At 44.0% G+C, this 20,169-nt stretch overlaps 1 protein-coding gene across 3 annotated transcripts in view; it reads right to left on the bottom strand.

Annotated features, from left to right (window-relative positions):
* USP12 (ubiquitin specific peptidase 12) overlaps positions 1-20,169 on the bottom strand; it is a 184,555-nt gene that overhangs the window by 73,502 nt on the left and 90,884 nt on the right. For 2 of the 3 annotated variants that reach the window (XM_051834124.2, XM_051834125.2), the window contains exons 7-9: positions 13,914-14,111; positions 10,043-10,121; positions 5,493-8,639 (exon numbers count right to left, since the gene is read on the bottom strand). The exons of the other annotated variant lie outside the window; for it this stretch is intronic. In XM_051834124.2, the coding sequence (XP_051690084.1) occupies positions 8,538-8,639; positions 10,043-10,121; positions 13,914-14,111 (379 nt within the window). In that variant the 3' untranslated portion in view covers positions 5,493-8,537. Of the gene's footprint in view, positions 1-5,492; positions 8,640-10,042; positions 10,122-13,913; positions 14,112-20,169 lie in introns of those variants that run through there. 3 annotated transcript variants of the gene reach the window in all.

The raw sequence follows: 20,169 nt of genomic DNA, 5'->3' as shown, positions 1-20,169 counted from the left end.
CGGGACTCGGGACTCGCTGCTCCCACTTCCTTATCTCTGCAAGGCTATCAGACCTGTTTTTCCACACAGGCTCTTTCTTGCCCTCTCTCTCCAGCCTGTCAGGTCCTACCCTCCCACTCCAACAATAAAACCTTTCCTTTAACTCTGGTGTTCGGTGTGTTTTGTAGTGGCCTTTCAGTTAAGATGACAACACTACCCAAAGTGACCTTTCAATGAAATTCCTATCAAAAATCCTATAGCAACTTTTTTTAAAAAGATTTATTTATTTACTTAAAATCAGAGTTACAGAGAGAGGAGGAGGAGGAGGAGGAGGAGAAAGAGAGAAAGAGAGAGAGAGAGAGAGAGAGAGAGGGAGAGGGAGAGGGAGAGGGAGAGGGAGAGGGAGAGGGAGAGGGAGAGGGAGAGGGAGAGGGAGAGGGAGAGGGAGAGGGAGAGGGAGAGGGAGAGGGAGAGGGAGAGGGAGAGGGAGAGGGAGGGAGGGAGAGAGAGAGACGTCTTCCATCCGATGGTTGGGGATCTGATGGTTCCCCAACTGGTTGCAATGGCAGGAGCTGCGCCGATCTGAAGCCGGGAGCTTCTTCTGGGTCTCCCACGTGGGTGCAGGGGCCCAAGCACTTGGGCCATCTTCTACTGCTTTCCCATGCCATAGCAGAGAGCTGGATTGGAAGTGGAGCAGTCAGGTCTCGAACTAGTGTCCATATGGGATGCCGGCACTGCAGGCGGCAGCTTAACCCACTATGCCACAGCACCGGCCCCCTTATAGCAACTTTTGCATAAATAAGAAAAAAAAAACTCAGCCTAAAATTCATATGAAGTCTCAAGTGGCCTTTTCGTGCTAAAATAATCCTTACAATGCACAAGGTTGGAAGACTTCCACTTCCTTTTTTAAATTATTTTTTATGCTTTATTTATTTGAAAGGCAGAGTTACAGAGAGGAAGACGCAGTGAGAGAAAGAGGGGAGAGGGGGAGAGAGGGAGAGGGGGAGAGGGGGAGGGGGGTGAGAGAGAGAGAGAGAGAGAGTTCTTCCATCCATTGGTTCACTCCCTAAATGGCCGCAGCAACCAGAGCTGAGCTGATCCAAACCCAGGAGCTTCTTCTGGGTCTCACATGGGTGCAGAGGCCCAAGCACTTGGGCCACCTTCTACTGCTTTCCCAGGCCATAGCAGAGAGCTGGATCAGAAATGGAGCAGCCAGAACTTGAACCAGCACTCATATGGGATGCTGGCACTGCAGGCAGCGGCTTTCTCACTATTCCACTGTGCCGACCCCTCCCACTTCCTTAATTTCAAGTTCCTACTGCAAAACTACAATAATCAAAACAGTGAGATACTAGCACAAGAACAGCCAGATAACCAACAGGTATGAAAGAACGCAGAAATCAGCCCAAGCATATGTGGCCAGTTTCTTTTTGGCTTCTAGTAGCAGTCAGTGGGAAAAGGAGTCATTTCAACCAGTGGTGCTGATATCCACATGCAAAACAATGACCTTACATTATAGACCAAAATGAATTCCTTTTAGACCAAACATCTAAATATAAAAAACTACAACTTTAAACTCTTAGAAGAAAACGTGAAGCAAAAGTTTTATGATACTGGCTTTGGCAATGTCTCAGATATGACACCAAAAGCAAGGCAAAAAGAAGAAACTGGACTGCATCAACCTTAAAAACTGTGTTGCATCGGTGCTGGCGTTGTGGCGTAGTGAGTTAAGCCACCAATTGTGACACTGATATCCCATAAGGGTGCCAATTTAAGTCCCCACTGCTCCACTTCCAATCCAGCTCCCTGCAAATGCACCTGGGAAAGCAGCAGAGGATGGCTCAAGTGCTTGGGCCCCTGCCACCTACAGGGGAGACCCCGATGAAGCTCCTGGCTACTGGCTTTGGATCCACCCAGCTCTAGCAACTGCAGGTATTCTGGGAGTGACCCAGAAGATGGAAGATATCTCTCCCTCTCTCTCTTTCTCTCTGTAACTCTGCCTTTCAAATAATTTTTTTAGAGACAACCCAATAGAACAGGAAAAATACTTCTAACATTGTGTATCTCATGAGATTAAACCCAAATTTATAAAGAAATCCTACCACTAAACAATCACCAAAAATTCAACCCAATTAAAACATGGACAAAAGACTTCATTAGTCATTTCTTCCAAGATAAACAAATGGGGATGGGTGCTGTGGTATAGTGGGTGAAGCCAGGGCCTGCAGCACCAGCATCCCATATGGGCACTGGTTTGAGTCCCCATGTGGGAGACCTGGAAGAAGCTCCTGGCTCCTGGCTTCAGCCTATCCCAGGTCTGGCCATTGCAGTCATCTGGGGGTGAACTAGCAAATGGAAGACCTCTCTCTCTCTCTGTCTCTCTGCCTCTGCTTTGCCCTCTCTGTTGCTCTTTCAGATAGATCAGTTTTTAAACACATACATACACAAAGATAAACAAATGGCCAATAAGCACATTATAAGATGTGCATCATCGTCACCAGGGAAACCCAAATCACAAGACACCACTTCACATGTTAGGATGGCTATTTTAAACAAAGTAAAACACTGGGGCCCTGTGTGTAGTGCAGCTCCCGTGATTCCAGCATCCTGTATCAAGTCCTGGCTACTCCACTTCTGATTCAGCGGGCAAGGCAGATGACAGCCAAAGTACTTGGGCTCCTGTCACTAATGTGGGGGACTAACAGAGCTCCTGGCTCTTGGTTTTGGCCCGGCCCAGACCCAACTGTTGTAGTCATTTAGGGAGTGATAAAGATCTTTTTCTCTTTCACAGCGAGGGAAAAAAAAGTGAAGTTGACAGACTACACTACTCAGTGCCCTTGCTCTGCATCCCTTCTTTGGTGGTGTTGTATCTTCCCTGTGACTTTCAAACTAAAGGGGGAAATTTATTTAAAATATTTTATTTATTTATTTATTTAAGAGATAGAGAGAGGGAGAGAAAGTCTTCCATCTGCTGGTTCACTCCCCAAATGGCTGCAACAGCCAGAGCTGAGCAGACCCAGCCAGGAGCCAGGAGCTTCTTCTAGGTCCCCCACGTGAGTGTTGGGGCCCAAGCACTTGGACCATCTTCCACTGCTTTCCCAGGCCATCAGCAGGGAGCTGGATTGGAAGTGAAGCAGCGGAGACTCAAACCAGCATTCATATGGGATGCCAGCACCACAGGTGGATGCTTAATCTTCCATGCCACAGCGTTGGCCCCATAAATCAATCTTTCTAAAACATGTAAGTATTGGGAAGGATGTGGAGAAATGTTGCTGGTGAAAATGTATGGTTTCTGCCCCAGATGTTATACACAGAATCCTCTGGGACCCTGCAGTTCCTAAGTGCATTTCCAGAAAAACCAAAATGCAGGGCTCAGACATCGGTGCAACAATGTTCACAGCAATAATAATTACAATTATCAAAAGGTGGAAAGAACCTAAATGCCCATGGATGAATGGATGGACAAAAAGTGGTCTGTACATATAATGGGCTATTACTCAGCCTTAAAAAGGCAGGCAACCCTGACACACGTTGCAACATGGATGAACCCTGACATTACGCCAGGTGAAATAAGCCAGACACCAAAAGGCAAGTACTACACAGTCCTTCCTGGAACAGAGCAGATTCAGAGGGCTGGAGAGTAGAATGCAGGTTACCAGGGGCTTGGGGACCAGCAGGAAGCAGGAGTGACTGCTTAACGGGTGCAGAGTTCTGTTAGGGAAGAGGAAGAAAGCTCTGAAAACACAGTGTGAAAGGTGCACGACACTGAGGATATATTAAAGTCATTTAATTAGACACTAAAAATAGTTCAAATGACATTTCTTAATTAGTCTTTGTACAATGAAAGCTGCAGCCAAGGAGTCTGAGCACTGGAGCTGTAACCTTTCTGAAAGCATCTGATTTTTGCAGAGTTGACTCCAGGAAGACGTGATCCCCAGAGAGCCATCGCTGCCATAGCAGTGTCAGGATTAACGTTCGAGGAAGCCAAACGACAAGCACAGGCTGTCACTCAAAAGTTACGGCTGTTCTTCCGGCCACTCTGGAGACAGGAGAAGGCAGCAAGGATCACAGAATGTGGGACAGAAGGGCAGTGGGGAAAGCAGCAGGGCTCACAGGCACAGCCGGCCGCAGCTGCAGAACTGGAAGACAGGGCACTCTCGGCCTTGCAAGCGCTGGTGAAAAACTTGGGTACAGATGTCATGGAGTAAAGTCTCAGGATGAAGTGTGTGACACGCACAACTCCACAGCCCATGTGAAGTCACCATGGGCAGTGTAGCTCACTTGTTCCTGGGTAAGTTCTGAGAACTGAAGCGAATCCACAAGGGTGTGTCTCCCAACAGCAGAATGTGGAGCTCAGCACTGACCACAGAGGGTTGCCGGGAGAGCCAAGGGTGGCCACCACGATGGGCAACCTAAGTAATCTCTCACGGGGCTCAGCAGCCCAGCAGACCCAAGTCCTCCAGTGCTGGCCAACTGACCACCTGTAGGTAAGTAGATCTTAGAGGAGTCATAACTCCCCTGGAAGGTCAGGGAGTAGGCGTGTCAGAAACAGGGACCTGAGGCCAGCACTGTGGTGTACTGGGTTAAGCCACTGCCTGCAGTCCTCACAACCCATATGGACACCGGTGAGCGTCCTGGCTGCTCTGCTTCTGATCCAGTTCCCTGCTAATGCATTTGAGAAAGCAGTGGAAGATGGGCCAAGTGCTTGTGTCCATCTCCACATGGGAGACCAGGAAAAAGCTCCTGGCTCCTGGCGGATTGGCCTAGCTCCAGCTGTTGCAGCCATTTGGGGAGTGAACCAGTAAATGGAAGATTTTCTGTATTTCCCTCTAACTCTGCCTTTCAAATAAACAAATCATTTAAAAACACACACACACACACACACACACACACACACACAACAACAGAGGCCGGCGTTGTGGCGAAGCAGGTAAAGCTGCCACCTGCAGTGCCGCATCCAAATCCTGGCTGCTCCTCTTCCGATCCAGCTTTCTGCTATGGCCTGGGAAAGCAGAAGATGGCCCAGATCTTTGGGTCCCTGCATGGTGCACTTTGGGTCCAGTACATGGTGCACTGGAAAAAGTTCCTGGCTCCTGGCTTCAGATTGGCCCAGCACCTGCCATTGCAGCCACTTGGGGAGTGAACCAGTGGCTGAAGACCTCTCTCTCTGCCCCTGCCTCTGTAAATAAAATAAATCTTTAAAAAAAAAAAAAAAAAAAAAAAAGGTCCTCTAAGACACCTACTCTCTAGCATTCTAAATGCTAACATCAAAACTCTGGAGTTTTCAAAATGACGTGTTGCTATGGTAAGACAAATGCAAGCCAGGCACTCCTTAAACACAGGCTCGTGTAGGCAGCTGTTGTACACACAAGCAGTGCTAGCCCAGGGACAGTGTCTCTGGATGACAGGAGTCGCTGGGGCAAAGACGACAACACAATTCCCAAAGTGTGCATTTCTAATCTGCAAATATACTTTAAGAGAAAAAGGAAAGACCACACTTAAAAACCCACAAGCACAAATAAACCAACTTTAATAGATATTATTTTGTATTTATATAGCGCCTTCTTCGAGAACCTTAAATGCTTTACAGACATCATCTCTAATGAATCCCCACAACAACCCTGTGAGGTAGGTTTTACTCCCATTTGACAGGACAGGGAGACTGAAGCACAGAGAGGTCAAGTGACTTGCCCAAGGTCACACAGTTCACTGCACTCAAGAGCCAGGGCCCGAGCATCTTAGCCTCTCCCAGCTCCTAGCCAAATACCTCATGAGAGAATCTTGAATGAAAGGTAGCTTTAAAGAAAGCAGACAGAGTAGTATGTTATGAAAAATGAGGTCTTTCTACTGCCATCAAGGAAAGAAAAAGCCCTGCGCCGAGGGTCAGAGGCCCCAGGACCCACGGGGACACCTCCTGCTGGCGCTCCCCACAGCCTCCTGGCTCCGTTGTAAGCAATCCTCTCCAGGGCAGGTTTCCCAGACAGAAGCCACGGGACTTCATTTAGAATATTTACTTTCAGTTATGGTAATTCATAGAAATTCTTATTCCAATATACAAAATATGGGACAGTCATCCCGACGAACACATACACAGGTACAGAGCAACCAGCCACCAGTTACAGCTTAGACCTGCCCTTGCTCTATGCACGGTCAGCCAACAGACCACCTCCCAACGCCATCTGTGTGGGTCTCCTTCCTGTCTTCCTACACCTGTACTGGTTTTCCCAACCCTAACCCTACACCTTTTAGAAGTACACTGAGTTTCTGATGAGCTTTAAAACCGTTTCCTTAGACCCAGCTGCACTAAGAGTAAAAGTTAATCCAAACCATCACCCCGTAGCCCCTCCCCGGACAACTCAGACTACAAACATGGTCTAGATGTGAACAAAGTGTGTCGACTCTCATGGAACGCAGCACAGGGCGAGAACCTGCAAAAATGTAAAAACAACACAGCACAGCATGTCAGTGCTGTACCTCTGTGCAAATGACCTCAGCTATCTTTCTCACGCATGCTGTGGCCCAGCTGATGTCACGACGGATTCTGCTTGACTCTACCCTTCTCTCTGCATTCAAAGCTGCAGAAATACAGCTTTAATTCCGCAACAGTCTGGCTGAAGCCCTCAAAAGAGAAAGTGGATCCACCTCCACTGCTCTGACCGTCCCTACACCCTCGGTTATGACTCTCTGTGCGACACTGGCAGATCAGGCAAGCTATGTATAATTTGTACAAAACAACTCCAGCCAGGGTGAGGCTTTAGAAATTGTATCTTAAAAAGCAATTTGTCAAAATACTTTTAATATTTAGTACAAATACTAAATATCATAGTTTTCTCCCAGCATATCTGCTTAAGCAGCCCAATTAGCTAAGTGACCCTGTTAAAGATTTGTTTACAGAACGAATAGGTGAAGTCATTTCCTGAGCTAAAGGATACAGATAATAAATGTTAATAGCAGCACAAAAAAACAGTTTTTTGTTGTTTTTCCCATAGTCAACAGTTTTAGTAAAATAACATTAGAAAATTAGAGAATGTAAAAAAAAGTACTGCCTGAAAAGAATTTGATAAGAATATCCAAGGCCTGATTGCTATTATTTTGAGTAATTTTCAATTATTTTCTGCAAGTTACATTCAGCCACCGTCAGACAACTTACTGACACATGGGAAGATGTCAACTGCAATGGTTTACATACATGTTACATACATGTTACATCAAGAGTGCTTCTTAAAAACCCCCAGCAGAATGAAGTCTGAACAAACACAAATTTTAATTTCTCAACACATTTCCAGTAAGATTTGTAAAGGCAGAGTGGGGTAGGGGGAAGGGAGGACTTGTCAATTTCATTAACATGGGATCTTTTAGCTGGCTATCCACAATGCTAGGGTTATGAGGACTGAAAGTATTACTTCTGTTCAGAGTTAAAAAAATGGCATTTGAAAGTAACCTAACTGCTATGACATGAATTTTCCAACCAGGGCCTCGGCTTGACACATTAAAATATTTAAGGATTCTAAAGATTGGCTTACCACCACTGCACCAGAATTTCTTTTATCATTCCAACAACTATAGGGAATTTTTCAGTTTTTTTTAATTTTATTTAAATTAAAGCTGAAAATAACTGACATATAAACTATAATAAAAAACAATAGTTTGGCCAGAGATATCAGTTCCTCCTGAAAAAGGAATATTTACCGCCTCTCACTGCAATTTTCCTCAAGGTATCTTACTGATTTCAGATACAATTCAATATTCAGCTTAAAAATAGAAACAAAGGACTACTAAAACTGACAAAAACTAATAAAATTATGCTCAAATTTACTGACAGAATCATGGGCACTTCGTACAATACTTAAGACTCTACCAGTTTTAAGTAAAATAAATAAGGAAAAAATTATAATTACAAAGCCAGTCTTTCCCCTTGGGGAAACAAAAAGCCACTTTTGACCAATTGTTCCCTACATATACATATACTGTATATTATTATAAGCTTCTTCAGAGAAGCAAAACATATTTGTCTTCCTGACACTGGATTCTAGTATCTGTTAGTCTTATACACCAGGAAGGCAACTGTAAGTGTTGGGCCCAAAAGTATTTCCGGTTTACGCTTGAAAAGACCGCTGACTGTGCTGCTCTGCACCCCGCAACCAGGCAAATCTGTGCAGTGTGCTCCACATGGCCTCCTGCAATTAACACACACCCCAGCACAGATTCCAAATCTTTCTACTGCACCCCCAAGGAATTCCAATCATTATTGGTGCAATTAATAAAGAGAAAATGCGTGTCGATAACTGGAAGGCTGTTTTACAAGAGGAGCTGGTATCTCTGATTTCATTTCCTTGTCGTATGAACTGCACGGACAGCATGATACCTGAGCAAAGAAATCAACTACCATGATAGGAAGGGCTTGTTAATCCATAGTCTTTGCTTTATTGTGTGCAAAGTGTGCTACTGCCCCCTGAGCTTCCTGCATTTCTCTTTTTCTTGAAAAATCAGTGCTTGATCCTTTCCAAAATAACCAGAGAAGAAATGAGGCAGAAGTATCTCTTCATCACGGTTTTCCCTCAGTCCCGAGACTGATAGAAAAGGATGTAACCAGACTCAGAGTTCTTTGAGATATCTGATGTCAACCCGTAGAATTCTTCAATAGCTTGTGCATCTATTTTCTGTGAGGCAAAAGGTAAATTAAACATCAGCACATAAATGAGCTCTGTACAAACAGAATGGCTTAACTTGAAAAGACTGACAATACCCAGTATTGGGGAGGATGCCCAGGGTGGCACAAGTCTAAAATGATATAGACACTTTGGACAATGTTCAGCAACATCTTCTAAAGCTGAGCAATTCCACTTCCCAAGATAGGCTGGACTATGTCACACTGCTACCTGTCAACCATTTTGGACCTGCAAAAATGGCTATTTCTAGTGGTCCAACCTAATAAAAATGTTTCTATATGTATAGCAAATCACGTGTACAAGGACGATCAAGGCAATTTTATTTAGAATAGTCAATAATTGCCAAAAAAAGTCAAATTCTAACTGGGCATATTCACATAATAAAAATTACCAGGCAATAAGAACTACTGCAAGCAACAAGAATGAACCTCGGCCGGCGCCGCGCCTCACTAGGCTAATCCTCCGCCTTGCAGAGCCGGCACACTGGGTTCTAGTCCTGGTCGGGGAGCCGGATTCTGTCCCGGTTGCCCATCTTCCAGGCCAGCTCTCTGCTGTGGCCCAGGAGGGAAGTGGAGGATGGCCCAAGTGCTTGGGCCCTGCACCCCATGGGAGACCAGGATAAGTACCTGGCTCCTGCCATCGGATCAGCGCGGTGCGCCGGCCACAGTGCGCCAGCCGCGGCAGCCACTGGAGGGTGAACCAACGGCAAAAAGGATGACCTTTCTCTCTGTCTCTCTCTCTCACTGTCCACTCTGCCTGTCAAAAAAAAAAAAAAAGAATGATTGAACCTCATAAATAAACAAGTGAATGAAAAATGCCAGATGCAAAAGATGTCATATTTGATGAGCCTGTTTATATTCAGGCAAAAGCAAAAATAACTACAGTAATGACAGCCCAAATAGTGGGCTCCATGGGTGGCAGCCAGAGGGGAGAAGAGCTGTGGACACAGCCCAGGAGGAGGAGAGAAGGCCTGCGGCAGGACTGAAAATGCCCTACCTCTTAGTCTTGATCCAAGCCACAGTGGGCATGGGGAGAGGAAGGGTAGGTGTCCACACATACAAACTCTCACCAAGTCATTCAAGATTTGGGTGCTTTAACCTGTGTTTGTTATATAGCTCAATAACAGGTCTTTTTCAAATAACTAAAGCTAAAACAACAACTACTACTATCTCTATTGTCGAAAACTTTCTCATGTTTATTCCAAATGTGTAACGGTTACTTGCCACTGGGAGCTTGGACCTCAGGAATCAAAACTTAGGAATTAGGACTCCAATTTACAGACCCTGCCATCTGCCTAATACTCATCATCAGTTAGAATAAATGAGAAACTGTGAGAAAAAACAGTGAGACTTACACACCACAAAGTTACAAAAGTATGAGAAGAAACTACTTACTTCTACTATGTCGTCATCAAACAACAACCAAAAATCGTGACTCTTAACTATTGCAATATAATGGCCTCGATTGGGACCACTACAGCAAAACAAAAGAAAACAAGAGAAAGAAGAGTTAATTTTATGCAATGTTCCTTAGTATTACTTCCTCACACTCTAAATATCAAATGCTACAGAGAAAATGAAATAGATAAAAATATCCCTTTTCTCCTCTTTCCAAAAAAAGATAAAGCTACACTGATTTGAACTGGCAGTCAATTTTAAAACCAAATAATTAGTACTCTGAGACACATAACCAGTATTCTACTTAGACAGAGCTACGGTATTAAGATTTTTTAGCCTTTTTACTATTATTCAAATTATTTAAGATATTTTTTAAATCTGCTTCCATGAAAAAGTTAAGTACATTTTTCTGGTATTTTAGAGAGAAAGGGTATCCCAGGAAAACATACTGAGTGAAACTACAAAATAATGCATATGGAACTATTTCTCAGTCTCATTCCCTTAGTTGTGTGTGTGTGTGTGTGTGTGTGTGTGTGTGTTTGTGGAAAGATACAATGTGCTGCTTGGAAAAACCCAGAGATAGCAAATCCATGATTCTGAAACCAACCTTGAATTTCATAAATGTTTTCTAAGACCAAATGACCTTTGTCCAATGGTTCACTGCTTTTGGGGCCATGCTGAAGTACCTAATTCCTACCACCACCATCACTATTTGTTGTGACTGTCACTCTGTTACATTGTAAACAAAATGAACTAAAAGATCTAGACATGCATAAAACTAAAGGAAGTATCATTTCTTTTCTAAGAAATTCTTTGCTTTATAGAATGGTATGGCAAAGATTCTGAACACCTTTCACTTTGATAATGATAAACCCTTATATATAATTTTTTATTAAACAGCAATTTTGTAAGAGAATAGGATTTGATATAACATTCACTACAAATGGTTCTCCATGGTGAATGCTATTTTAAGAACAGTGAGCAGATATTAGAATAAGCCACCTTCCTAAAATGTCTCATATTTTTCTGATCTTTGCTCCCACAGATGAGATAAAGAGCTTAGGTAGCAGAGTGACACAAACAAGAGCACTTTTTCACTCTAGAGGGTGACATCTCCAATTGTTCTTTAACAAAAGCATTATTAATGCATTAGTAAGTCCATTTTCTCAATTTTTAAAGGATTGGTATAAAGGGTTTGTTGTTCAGTAGGGAGAGGGTAGGAAATGAAAACAGGACTGTTAAGGAATGAAAGTAACAAGAAGTCCCCAGAGGAGCCGAGCAAGGCGGGGGAGGGGTGTTGGCTGGGCCCTGGGAGGTCTGAGATGAAAACAGCTGAGCACCCTTGTCCTGCACAGAGCTAGAATTAAGAGCAGCTGCACGAGTTAATTTCACAAGGTAATAAACCCAGAGAGGAAGGGCTGAAGTCAAGGAAGCTGTCCATCAGAGCCTTGCCTTCAGGTGAGTACATATGGATGCTGAATATGGGAAGTGACTATGGGGGCTACTGTGGGGGGTCAGACACCCAGCAGCCTGCCCAGCTGGGGACCTTTCTAAAAGCAGAAGGCGGCCGGCGCCGCAGCTCACTAGGCTAATCCTCCGCCTTGCGGTGCCGGTACACTGGGTTCTAGTCCCGGTCTGGGAGCTGGATTCTGTCCCGGTTGCCCCTCCTCCAGGCCAGCTCTCTGCTGTGGCCAGGGAGCACAGTGGAGGATGGCCCAAGTGCTTGGGCCCTGCACCCCATGGGAGACCAGGATAAGTACCTGGCTCCTGCCATCGGATCAGCGCGGTGCGCTGGCCACAGCGCGTCTGCCGCGGCGGCCATTGGAGGGTGAACCAACGGCAAAGGAAGACCTTTCTCTTTGTCTCTCACTCTCACTGTCCACTCTGCCTGTCAAAAAAAAAAAAAAAAAAAAAAAGCAGAAGGCAAGGTGCAATCCAGTACAAAAGCAGAGCTCCCAATAAGAGGAGGTATGTAGAGAGGGCTAAGGACTCAGGAAAGGTGCTGCACCATGGAGCAGGGAGCTGACACAGGTCTAAGGATGACACACTCAGCAAACATTTAGTTGGAAATCTCCTATCTGTTAGGACTGGGACAGAGAACAAGTATGCTTCAGTGGGACACTAACACCAGAGAACAGAATGATCATGGAAATGACGCTCCACAGAGAAGGATGCAGGCAAATAAACCATCTGATAGGAAACACAGCTACAAATCAATCTGATACAGAAAATTTAACAATGGGAAAATATTTTAAAATATTGTCTTTTGTTAAAGAACAAATCAGTTAAAGAACTGATTTTCTGGTTAAGTGACACCTATTCTCAAAAGGGAAACAGGCAAAAACCAACAATTATAACTGTACTGACAGCCAGTGCTTGGAGAGCTGGCCAGACAACTGTACCATGCCGGTGTAAACAGGCTGCGAGCAACACACTGTGCTGTTACCGTGGGGATGAGATGCAAGTGGGGCCAATGACAGGGTTAAAAAGACAAACACTAAGTGAAGAGAGGCCTAAGCAGGGACAAGTGGAGTTAGCTCTAAAATGACACAGACAGGAAGGGGCCCTGGGAGTGATCCAAGACAGCAACCTCATACCTAGAGATCCTCTGAGGCCAGTTCCAGAGCAAGGCTGTCACTACATTTGAAGAGGCTTAATATACAGAAAAGTTAGGCCCTTACAAGGTAATGTTACTGCTATTAAAAAGCAGCACAGGGCCACTGCCTGTGACGCCAGCATCCCATGTGAGTGCTGGTTCAAGTACTAGCTGCTCCACTTCCGTTCCAGCCACCTGCTAATGTGCCTGGGAAAACAGTGGAGGATGGCCCAAGTACTTGGGGCCCCTGCACCCACGTGGGAGATGCAGAAGCAGCTCCTGGCTCCTGGCTTTGGCCTGGCCCAGCCCTAGCCATTTGGGGAGTGAAGCAGTGGATGGAAGACCTGTGTACATTTGTGTGTGTGTCTCAGTAACTGTGACTTTCAAATAAATAGTAAACTCTTTTTAAGGTTCATTCCCCAAATAGCCACAATGGCCAGAGCTGGGTTGATCCAAAGTCAGGAGCCAGGAACTTATTCGGCTCTCCCACATGCGTGCAGGGGCCCAAGCACTTGGGCCATCTTCTACTGCTTTCCCAGGCCATAAGCAGAGAGCTGGATCAGAAGACGAACAGCTGGGACATGAACTGGTGCCCACATGGGATGCTAGTGCTGCAGGTGGAGGCTTAGCCTACTATGTCCCAAAATATAATTTTAATCACTTTACACTGATGCTTTTTCAGGAAGCAATATATGAAGTCACACTGTGCAAAATGGCAGTTGTTTTCAAGTTATTTTCTCCATTAAGATAGACTTGTTTGTTCACGCACACTGTATTGGGAAGGAGGGTAAGGAGACAGAACACTACAACTGGCCAACAGGAAATGACCAACAGACACACCAGTAAAGTTAGAAAGCTGATCTCTGAAGAGCTATTCCAAATGCTTTCATAATAATCAACACAGCAAATATATTCAATTAATCTCAGAAATGACTGACTTCGCAAAATCTATCTAGGCACCATTTTTTACCAACCACCCTTCATCCCCATACACAAAGGAAAGGAAAAGAAAAAACCCACAGATGTGAAAGTCCTAGGAACTCAGATGCAATATTCAGAGAGAGTTAAACAGTAAGAATACAAATCAAGGTAGTAATGTTTTAATATATAACACTTTAAGGAAGCAATGATGTAAAGGTGTATCTGAAAAGTCCTTTTGGAAATGAACTCACTTTTCCAAAAGCTTGACATGCAAATCACTAGCGAACATCCTGCATGTGCACTGGCCCTACTAAGCTAGAAATTCCACCACATCCTAAGAGTTGCAATTACCTTCCACAGTGAACCACAACAGCAACAAGGTCGTACATCCTGTCAGGATTGGTTGCATCGCCTGACGTGTTAAACAGACGAAGCTCTAAAGGAAAAACTACCCGATAAGAAAGTTTTGTATATCGATGAAGTTGATCCATATACTTAAATCTCTTCAGGTGTAGAGCTAGAATCATGGGCAGTTTTTTAACTTTCATCCTATAAAAATAAAAATAAAAAAGTCATAAAAGACATCCACACTGTGTCTTAAAAAGAATCATCAAAATTTATGACATCTAATTAGTAGTTAATCATCACTTTTAATAACCCAACACTGTCTGTTTTTATATATTTCTACCAGTTATTATTTTTTTTTGAGAGGGAGAGAATGGGAAGGAAGGGGAGAGTGGTGAGAGAAATAGAGTGTGTATGTGTGTAAGAGAAATATGAATGAACCCATCCACTGGTTCTCTCCCCAAATGACCACAACAGTCAGGGCTGGGCCAGGCAAAAGCCAGAAGCCAAGAACTCAATTCATGTCTCCCATGTCGGTGGTAAGGACCCAAGTGCTTGATCCATCACCTGCTGCCTCCCAAGGTGCAAATTAGCAGGAAGCTGGAATTGGGAGTGAAGCTAGGACTTGAACTTAGGTATTCTGATATGAGGTGTGGGTACCTAAGTGGCGTCTTTAAAAATTTTTTAATTTACTTTTTTATTTGAAAGGCAGAAATAAAGAGATAAAAATCTTCCATCCACTGGTTCACTTCCCAATGCCAGCAACAGCCAGGGCGTGGCAAGGTAGAAACCACAAGTCAGGAACTCAATCGAGGTGACCTTTGGGTAGCAGAGTCCCAATTACTTAAACCATCATCTGCTGTCTCCTGGGGAACCTCTCAGAAGCTGGAATTGAAGTGGAGCCAGGACTTAAATCCATTCGCTCTGATACGGGATGCAAGCATCCCAATTAGGCCAAACATCCAAATAATATTTTTACAGTGGCAAGGCAACATTCTGAGTATTGTAAGACCAAATCACCTATCAGGACCAAATAACATAACATGACCCCACACTCAATAAATATTTTCAGAGAAAGAAAGAATGGCATCAGTCCTTTGTTAAGAAATCTGTATTTTTCCAACACAGATCCTTCATGCCAAGACTAAATGGACGTGACGTCCAGGGACAGTGGAGGAGAAAATGGGTTCCATGAAACTGCCAAGCCCTTTGGATGTGAGTGTAGACGGAAGCCCACTTATTCTACCAATCTACATAATGCAAAAATAGACTGACAACAGAAGATTGAAAAAACAAAAAGCATAAAATATCAGTCAACTAAGGATGTTCACCAGGTAGGCACAGCAGCTATATCTATCCTAGAAAGAGAATTAAAATTGGCTGGAAATTCAGGAGTTCAGTATTTAATTGTGCTACCTTTCACGCTGCAAATAATCTTTACTACACCCAGAAGTGCTCCATCTCCCTGAGAGGGACTCAGCACCTACATCACCTGAAACAGTCTAGTCTTCCTTTCAGGGCTCGGTACAAAAGTTACTCCCTCTTCAGTCCTCCATCAGCGCGTCACAGGCTCCCTACAGACACTGAGCTTATTACACAGCAAGTATTTAGGTGATCGGGGTCTTTCTCTTCTAGACTCTCAACTCTTTGGCAGGCAGAAAACATTTCCTTCATTTTTACTTCTCCACGGTCCTGCAATAGGCCTGGCATGTGATAGGTATTTGCTAAATGTTGCAGAAGTGATTTTAACATGGGTTCAGTGAAGCAAAGTACTTCTCACAATTAAAATAATTAAATTTATGGGCCGGTGCTGTGGTGTAGCAGGTAAAGCCGCTGCCTGTGGTGCTGGCATCCCACAGGAGTGCTGGTTCAAGTCTCAGCTGCTCCTTATCTGATCCAGCTCTCTGCTATGCCCTGGGAAAGCAGTAGAAGATGGCCAGCTGCTTGGGCCCATGTTCCCACATGGGAGACCCTGAAGAAGCTCCTGGCTCCTGGCTCCTGGCTTCGGATCAGCTCAGCTCCAGCTGCTGTGGCCATTTCGGGAGTGAATCAGTGGATGGAAGACCCTTCTCTTGGTCTCTACCTCTCAAATAAATAAATAAAATTTACTAAGACACTGTCACTAATACACTAATACACTAAAAATAAATAAAATTTACTAAGACACTGCCACTAATACACTAATACACTAAAATAAAAATTAAATAAAAAATAAATAAAAGACACTGCCACTAATACACTGAAAATAAAAATCATTCTACAACATGATACTAAATCTGTATTCTACAGATCTGAGATGTGGTGGGCAGCTCACTGCCCCTGAAATATTTACAATACAACTAGCCTGGCCTTTGAAAAACAAGGACCAAAAGGAAAGTAAGTGATCATTCCTGGAAACACATTTAGCAATGTGAATGAAGGACCTTTATGGCCTTTGTCTCAGTAATACCATTTCTATAAATCCACATTAAACACAACATCTCAAAGATAGAACTTTTGAGAAAATCTACTTCTAGAGTTATTTTATATTGTAAAAAATCCTAACTATTCAACAACAGGAAATGTTGAAATAAATCATAATACAGAGATAATGTAATTATGATAGGCATTCCTTAGGAGTGTTCAAGTTCTGGCTGCTCCACTTCCAATTTAGCTCCCTGCTAATGTGCAGAAAAAGATGTTCCAACTGCATGGGCCCCTGCCACCCACACAGGAGATCTGGATGGAGCTCCAGAATCCTGGCTTCAGCACAGCCCACTCCTGGCCATAAAGGCTACTTGAGGAATGAACCAGCAGATGAAAGACCTCTTTCTGTCTGTCCCTCTGTAACTCTGCCTTTCAAATAAATGAAATCATTTAAAAATAACAACAGTCATATATATTTGTGTATGTGTGTGTGTGTGTGTGTGTGTGTATATATTTACTAATTCAACTTTAAACATTAGATCTTCAATTGACCCCATGAAGGGCTGCTGAAGTAAAATTTTTACAGAACAGCAAAGTGTCCTTTAAAAATTCCCAATGGAAGTGTAGGTAGAGAAGGCGAATTTTCTGTACTAGTATAATACGTGTTGTCACCGTGTAACAGGTAGCAGTTTTTTAAGGCAGGGGAAAGGCGAGGGAATGAGTTGGCCTCAGAATTAGGACAAATGCACTTTCAGAAATTAAACATGAGTGGGGCTAGGGGAGGTGAGAGCAAAGATCTAAATGAGAACATGTAAAATATGTTTGATCAGACAACACACACAGAATATGAGTCCCAGATGGCAGAGTTCTTCTAGGGGTAAATCACCGGCGACCACCAAAACTCAACTGCCTATGGGATGAATATGAGGCTATCAAAACAAGAATATCTGTGAAGCTGTCTTTTAAAGTTGATGAAAGCTTTGTATGCAAAGTTGTCCTCACATTGAAATAGTTCCAGAAGAAAAAGAGAAATCTGCTAGGATATACATGCAAGTGTGACAATCATCATGTAGATTTTGCAGAATAATAAAAAAATTGGTTCCTTGCCTAAAATGTAAATTGTACCAATATACCAAAGAATATACAGATTCTTAGTTTTCTTTTCACTCAAACTTGTGTAGAGAAAGTTTATATTAGGGAGTTCTTGGTCACTGCCATTATTTAAAAAAAAAAAAAAAAAAGCAGGCCAGCGCCATGGCTCACTAGGCTAATCCTCCGCCTGCGGTGCCAGCAACCCGGGGTTCTAGTCCCGGTTGGGGCGCCGGATTCTGTCCCAGTTGCTCCTCTTCCAGTCCAGCTCTCTGCTGTGGCCCGGGAAGGCAGTGGAGGATGGCCCAAGTGCTTGGGCCCTGCACCTGCATGGGAGACCAGGAGAAGCACCTGGCTCTTGGCTTCGGATCAGTGCAGTGCGCCGGCCGCAGCGGCCATTTGTGGGTGGACCAATGGAAAAGGAAGACCTTTCTCTCTGTCTCTCTCCTTCTCACTAACTCTGCCTGTCAAAAAAAAAAAAAAAAGTGTCAGTATGTTGTATTTTCTATTAAAGACAAATATGTTGGGGCCAGCACCCACCATGGCACACTAGGTTAATCCTCTGCCTGTGGCACCGGCATCACATATGGGCGCCGGGTTCTAGTGCCGGTTGCTCCTCTTCCAGTCCAGCTCTCTGCTATGGCCTGGGAGGGCAGTGGGGGATGGTCCAAATGCTTGGGCCCCTGCATCTGCATGGGATGAAAGAAGAAACTCCTGGCTCCTGATTTCTGATCAGCACAGCTCCAGCCGTTGCGGCCATTTGGAGAGTGAACCAATGGAAGGAAGACCTTTCTCTCTGTCTCTCTCAAGGTAAACTCTACCTGTCAAATAAATAAATAAATAATCTAAAAAATAAATAAATAAAAGACAAATATGTTGAAAGAAAACCACAAGGATAAAGAACATTTAGTTTCACTTTTAGTTATTTACACTTAAAAGTTTGACTTACATATTGATTTTTTTTAAAATATGTAAACTGACTTAGAGATCATTTTTGGTGTAGGCATTTGGCACAGCGATTAATATGCCTCTTGGGATGAGCTGGATTAAGTCCCAGCTCTGCTGCGGACTCCAGCTTCCTACTAATGCAGACCCAGAGAAGCAGCAGGTGACAGCTCAAGTACTTGCTTCCCTGCTACTCATAAAAGAGACCAGGATTAATTTCCAGGCTCCTGACTGTTGCTGGCATTTTGGGAAGCAAACCAGAGATGGAAGATCTTCCTCTGTTTCTGCCTTTCAAATTAAAAAAAAAGAAAAAGTTAACTTTCTTTTAAAGATGGAAGATGGATGATCTTCTGTTTCTGCCTTTCAAGTAAAAACAAAAAGGACAGCGCCACACCTCACTAGGCTAATCTTCCGCCTTGCAGCGCCGGCACACTGGGTTCTTGTCCCGGTCGGGGCGCCGGATTCTGTCCCGGTTGCCCCTCTTCCAGGCCAGCTCTCTGCTGTGGCCAGGGTGTGCAGTGGAGGATGGCCCAAGTACTTGGGCCCTGCACCCCATGGGAGACCAGGAGAAGTACCTGGCTCCTGCCATCGGATCAGTGCGGTGTGCCGGCCACAGCACGCCGGCCATTGGAGGGTGAACCAACGGCAAAGGAAGACCCTTCTCTCCGTCTCTCTCACTCACGGTCCACTCTGCCTGTCCAAAAACACACACACACACACACACACACACACACACACACCAAAAAGTGAACTTTTTTTAAAGATTTAATTTTATTGATTTTTTATTTTATTTGAAAGGCAGAGATGGAGAGGAGAGAGAGAGAGAGAAACATGACTCTCATTTGCTGGTTCATCAATGGCCAGGGCATGGCCAGGCCAAAGCCAGGAGCCCTGAGCTTTTTCCAGGTCTCCCACATGTATGCAGGGGCCCAAGCACTTGGGCCATCTTTTGCTGCTTTCCCAGACACATTAGCAAGGAGCTGGGAGCTGGATTGGAAGAGGAGAAGCTGGGTCTTGAACTGGCACCCATATGGGATGCTGGCATCACAGAGGCTTAACCTGCTATAACACAACACCAGCCCCCAAAATCAACTTTTTGTTTAAATTTGTATTTTAATGGCATTTACCCACCACACAAACTATTTCAAATATGGGTAAATTTATGTTACATATTTTCTTGCCTTTACATCTTTCAAATGATAATTTGCACCCATTCTGTACTCTATCTTAAAAGGTGTTCACCTATTTAAAACTATAAGACTATGTCAAAAAAAAAAAAAAAACACACAAAGTAAAGGATGTAAAGGATGGAGAAAGAGGTACCCTTTAAACACCAGTCCTAAGTAAGCTGGCTTTCCTAACTTCAGACAGAGTGGATTTCACAGCCAGGGCTACTGTCGCAAGAGGGACAGTTCACCATGAGAGGGACTAGGTGAGAGGGCGAGGCAGTCTCAAGAGTGTGCCCTCCAACAGCAGGGCTTAGGTCTGTCACAGTAAACAAAGGCAGAAGCAGAGAAATTTACCATCAGAGCTGGAGTTAACATATTTATCTTATTAACAAAAAATCTATACAGACAAGAAGATATGAATTTAATTATGGGTTTAATGCACAATTTTTGAACACTCCATCCATGTACAGAATACACATTCTTTTCAAGTACAAGGAGGACATTCACCAACATACTGGACAGTAAAAGATGTCTCAATAAGTGTCCAAAGACTGAAATAACAGACCTTGTCTTCAAATAAACAAAGAAAAGTCTAGAACACCTGGAGTGTGGGTAGGCTTCAGCATAGTCTTGCCAAAAAAACCTTGAATATG

This window comes from Oryctolagus cuniculus, chromosome 9 (genome assembly GCF_964237555.1).
Source record: "Oryctolagus cuniculus chromosome 9, mOryCun1.1, whole genome shotgun sequence".
NCBI lineage: Eukaryota > Metazoa > Chordata > Mammalia > Lagomorpha > Leporidae > Oryctolagus > Oryctolagus cuniculus.
The sequence above is the reverse complement of the archived record's forward strand: the minus strand, read 5'-3'. Positions and strand labels throughout refer to the sequence as shown.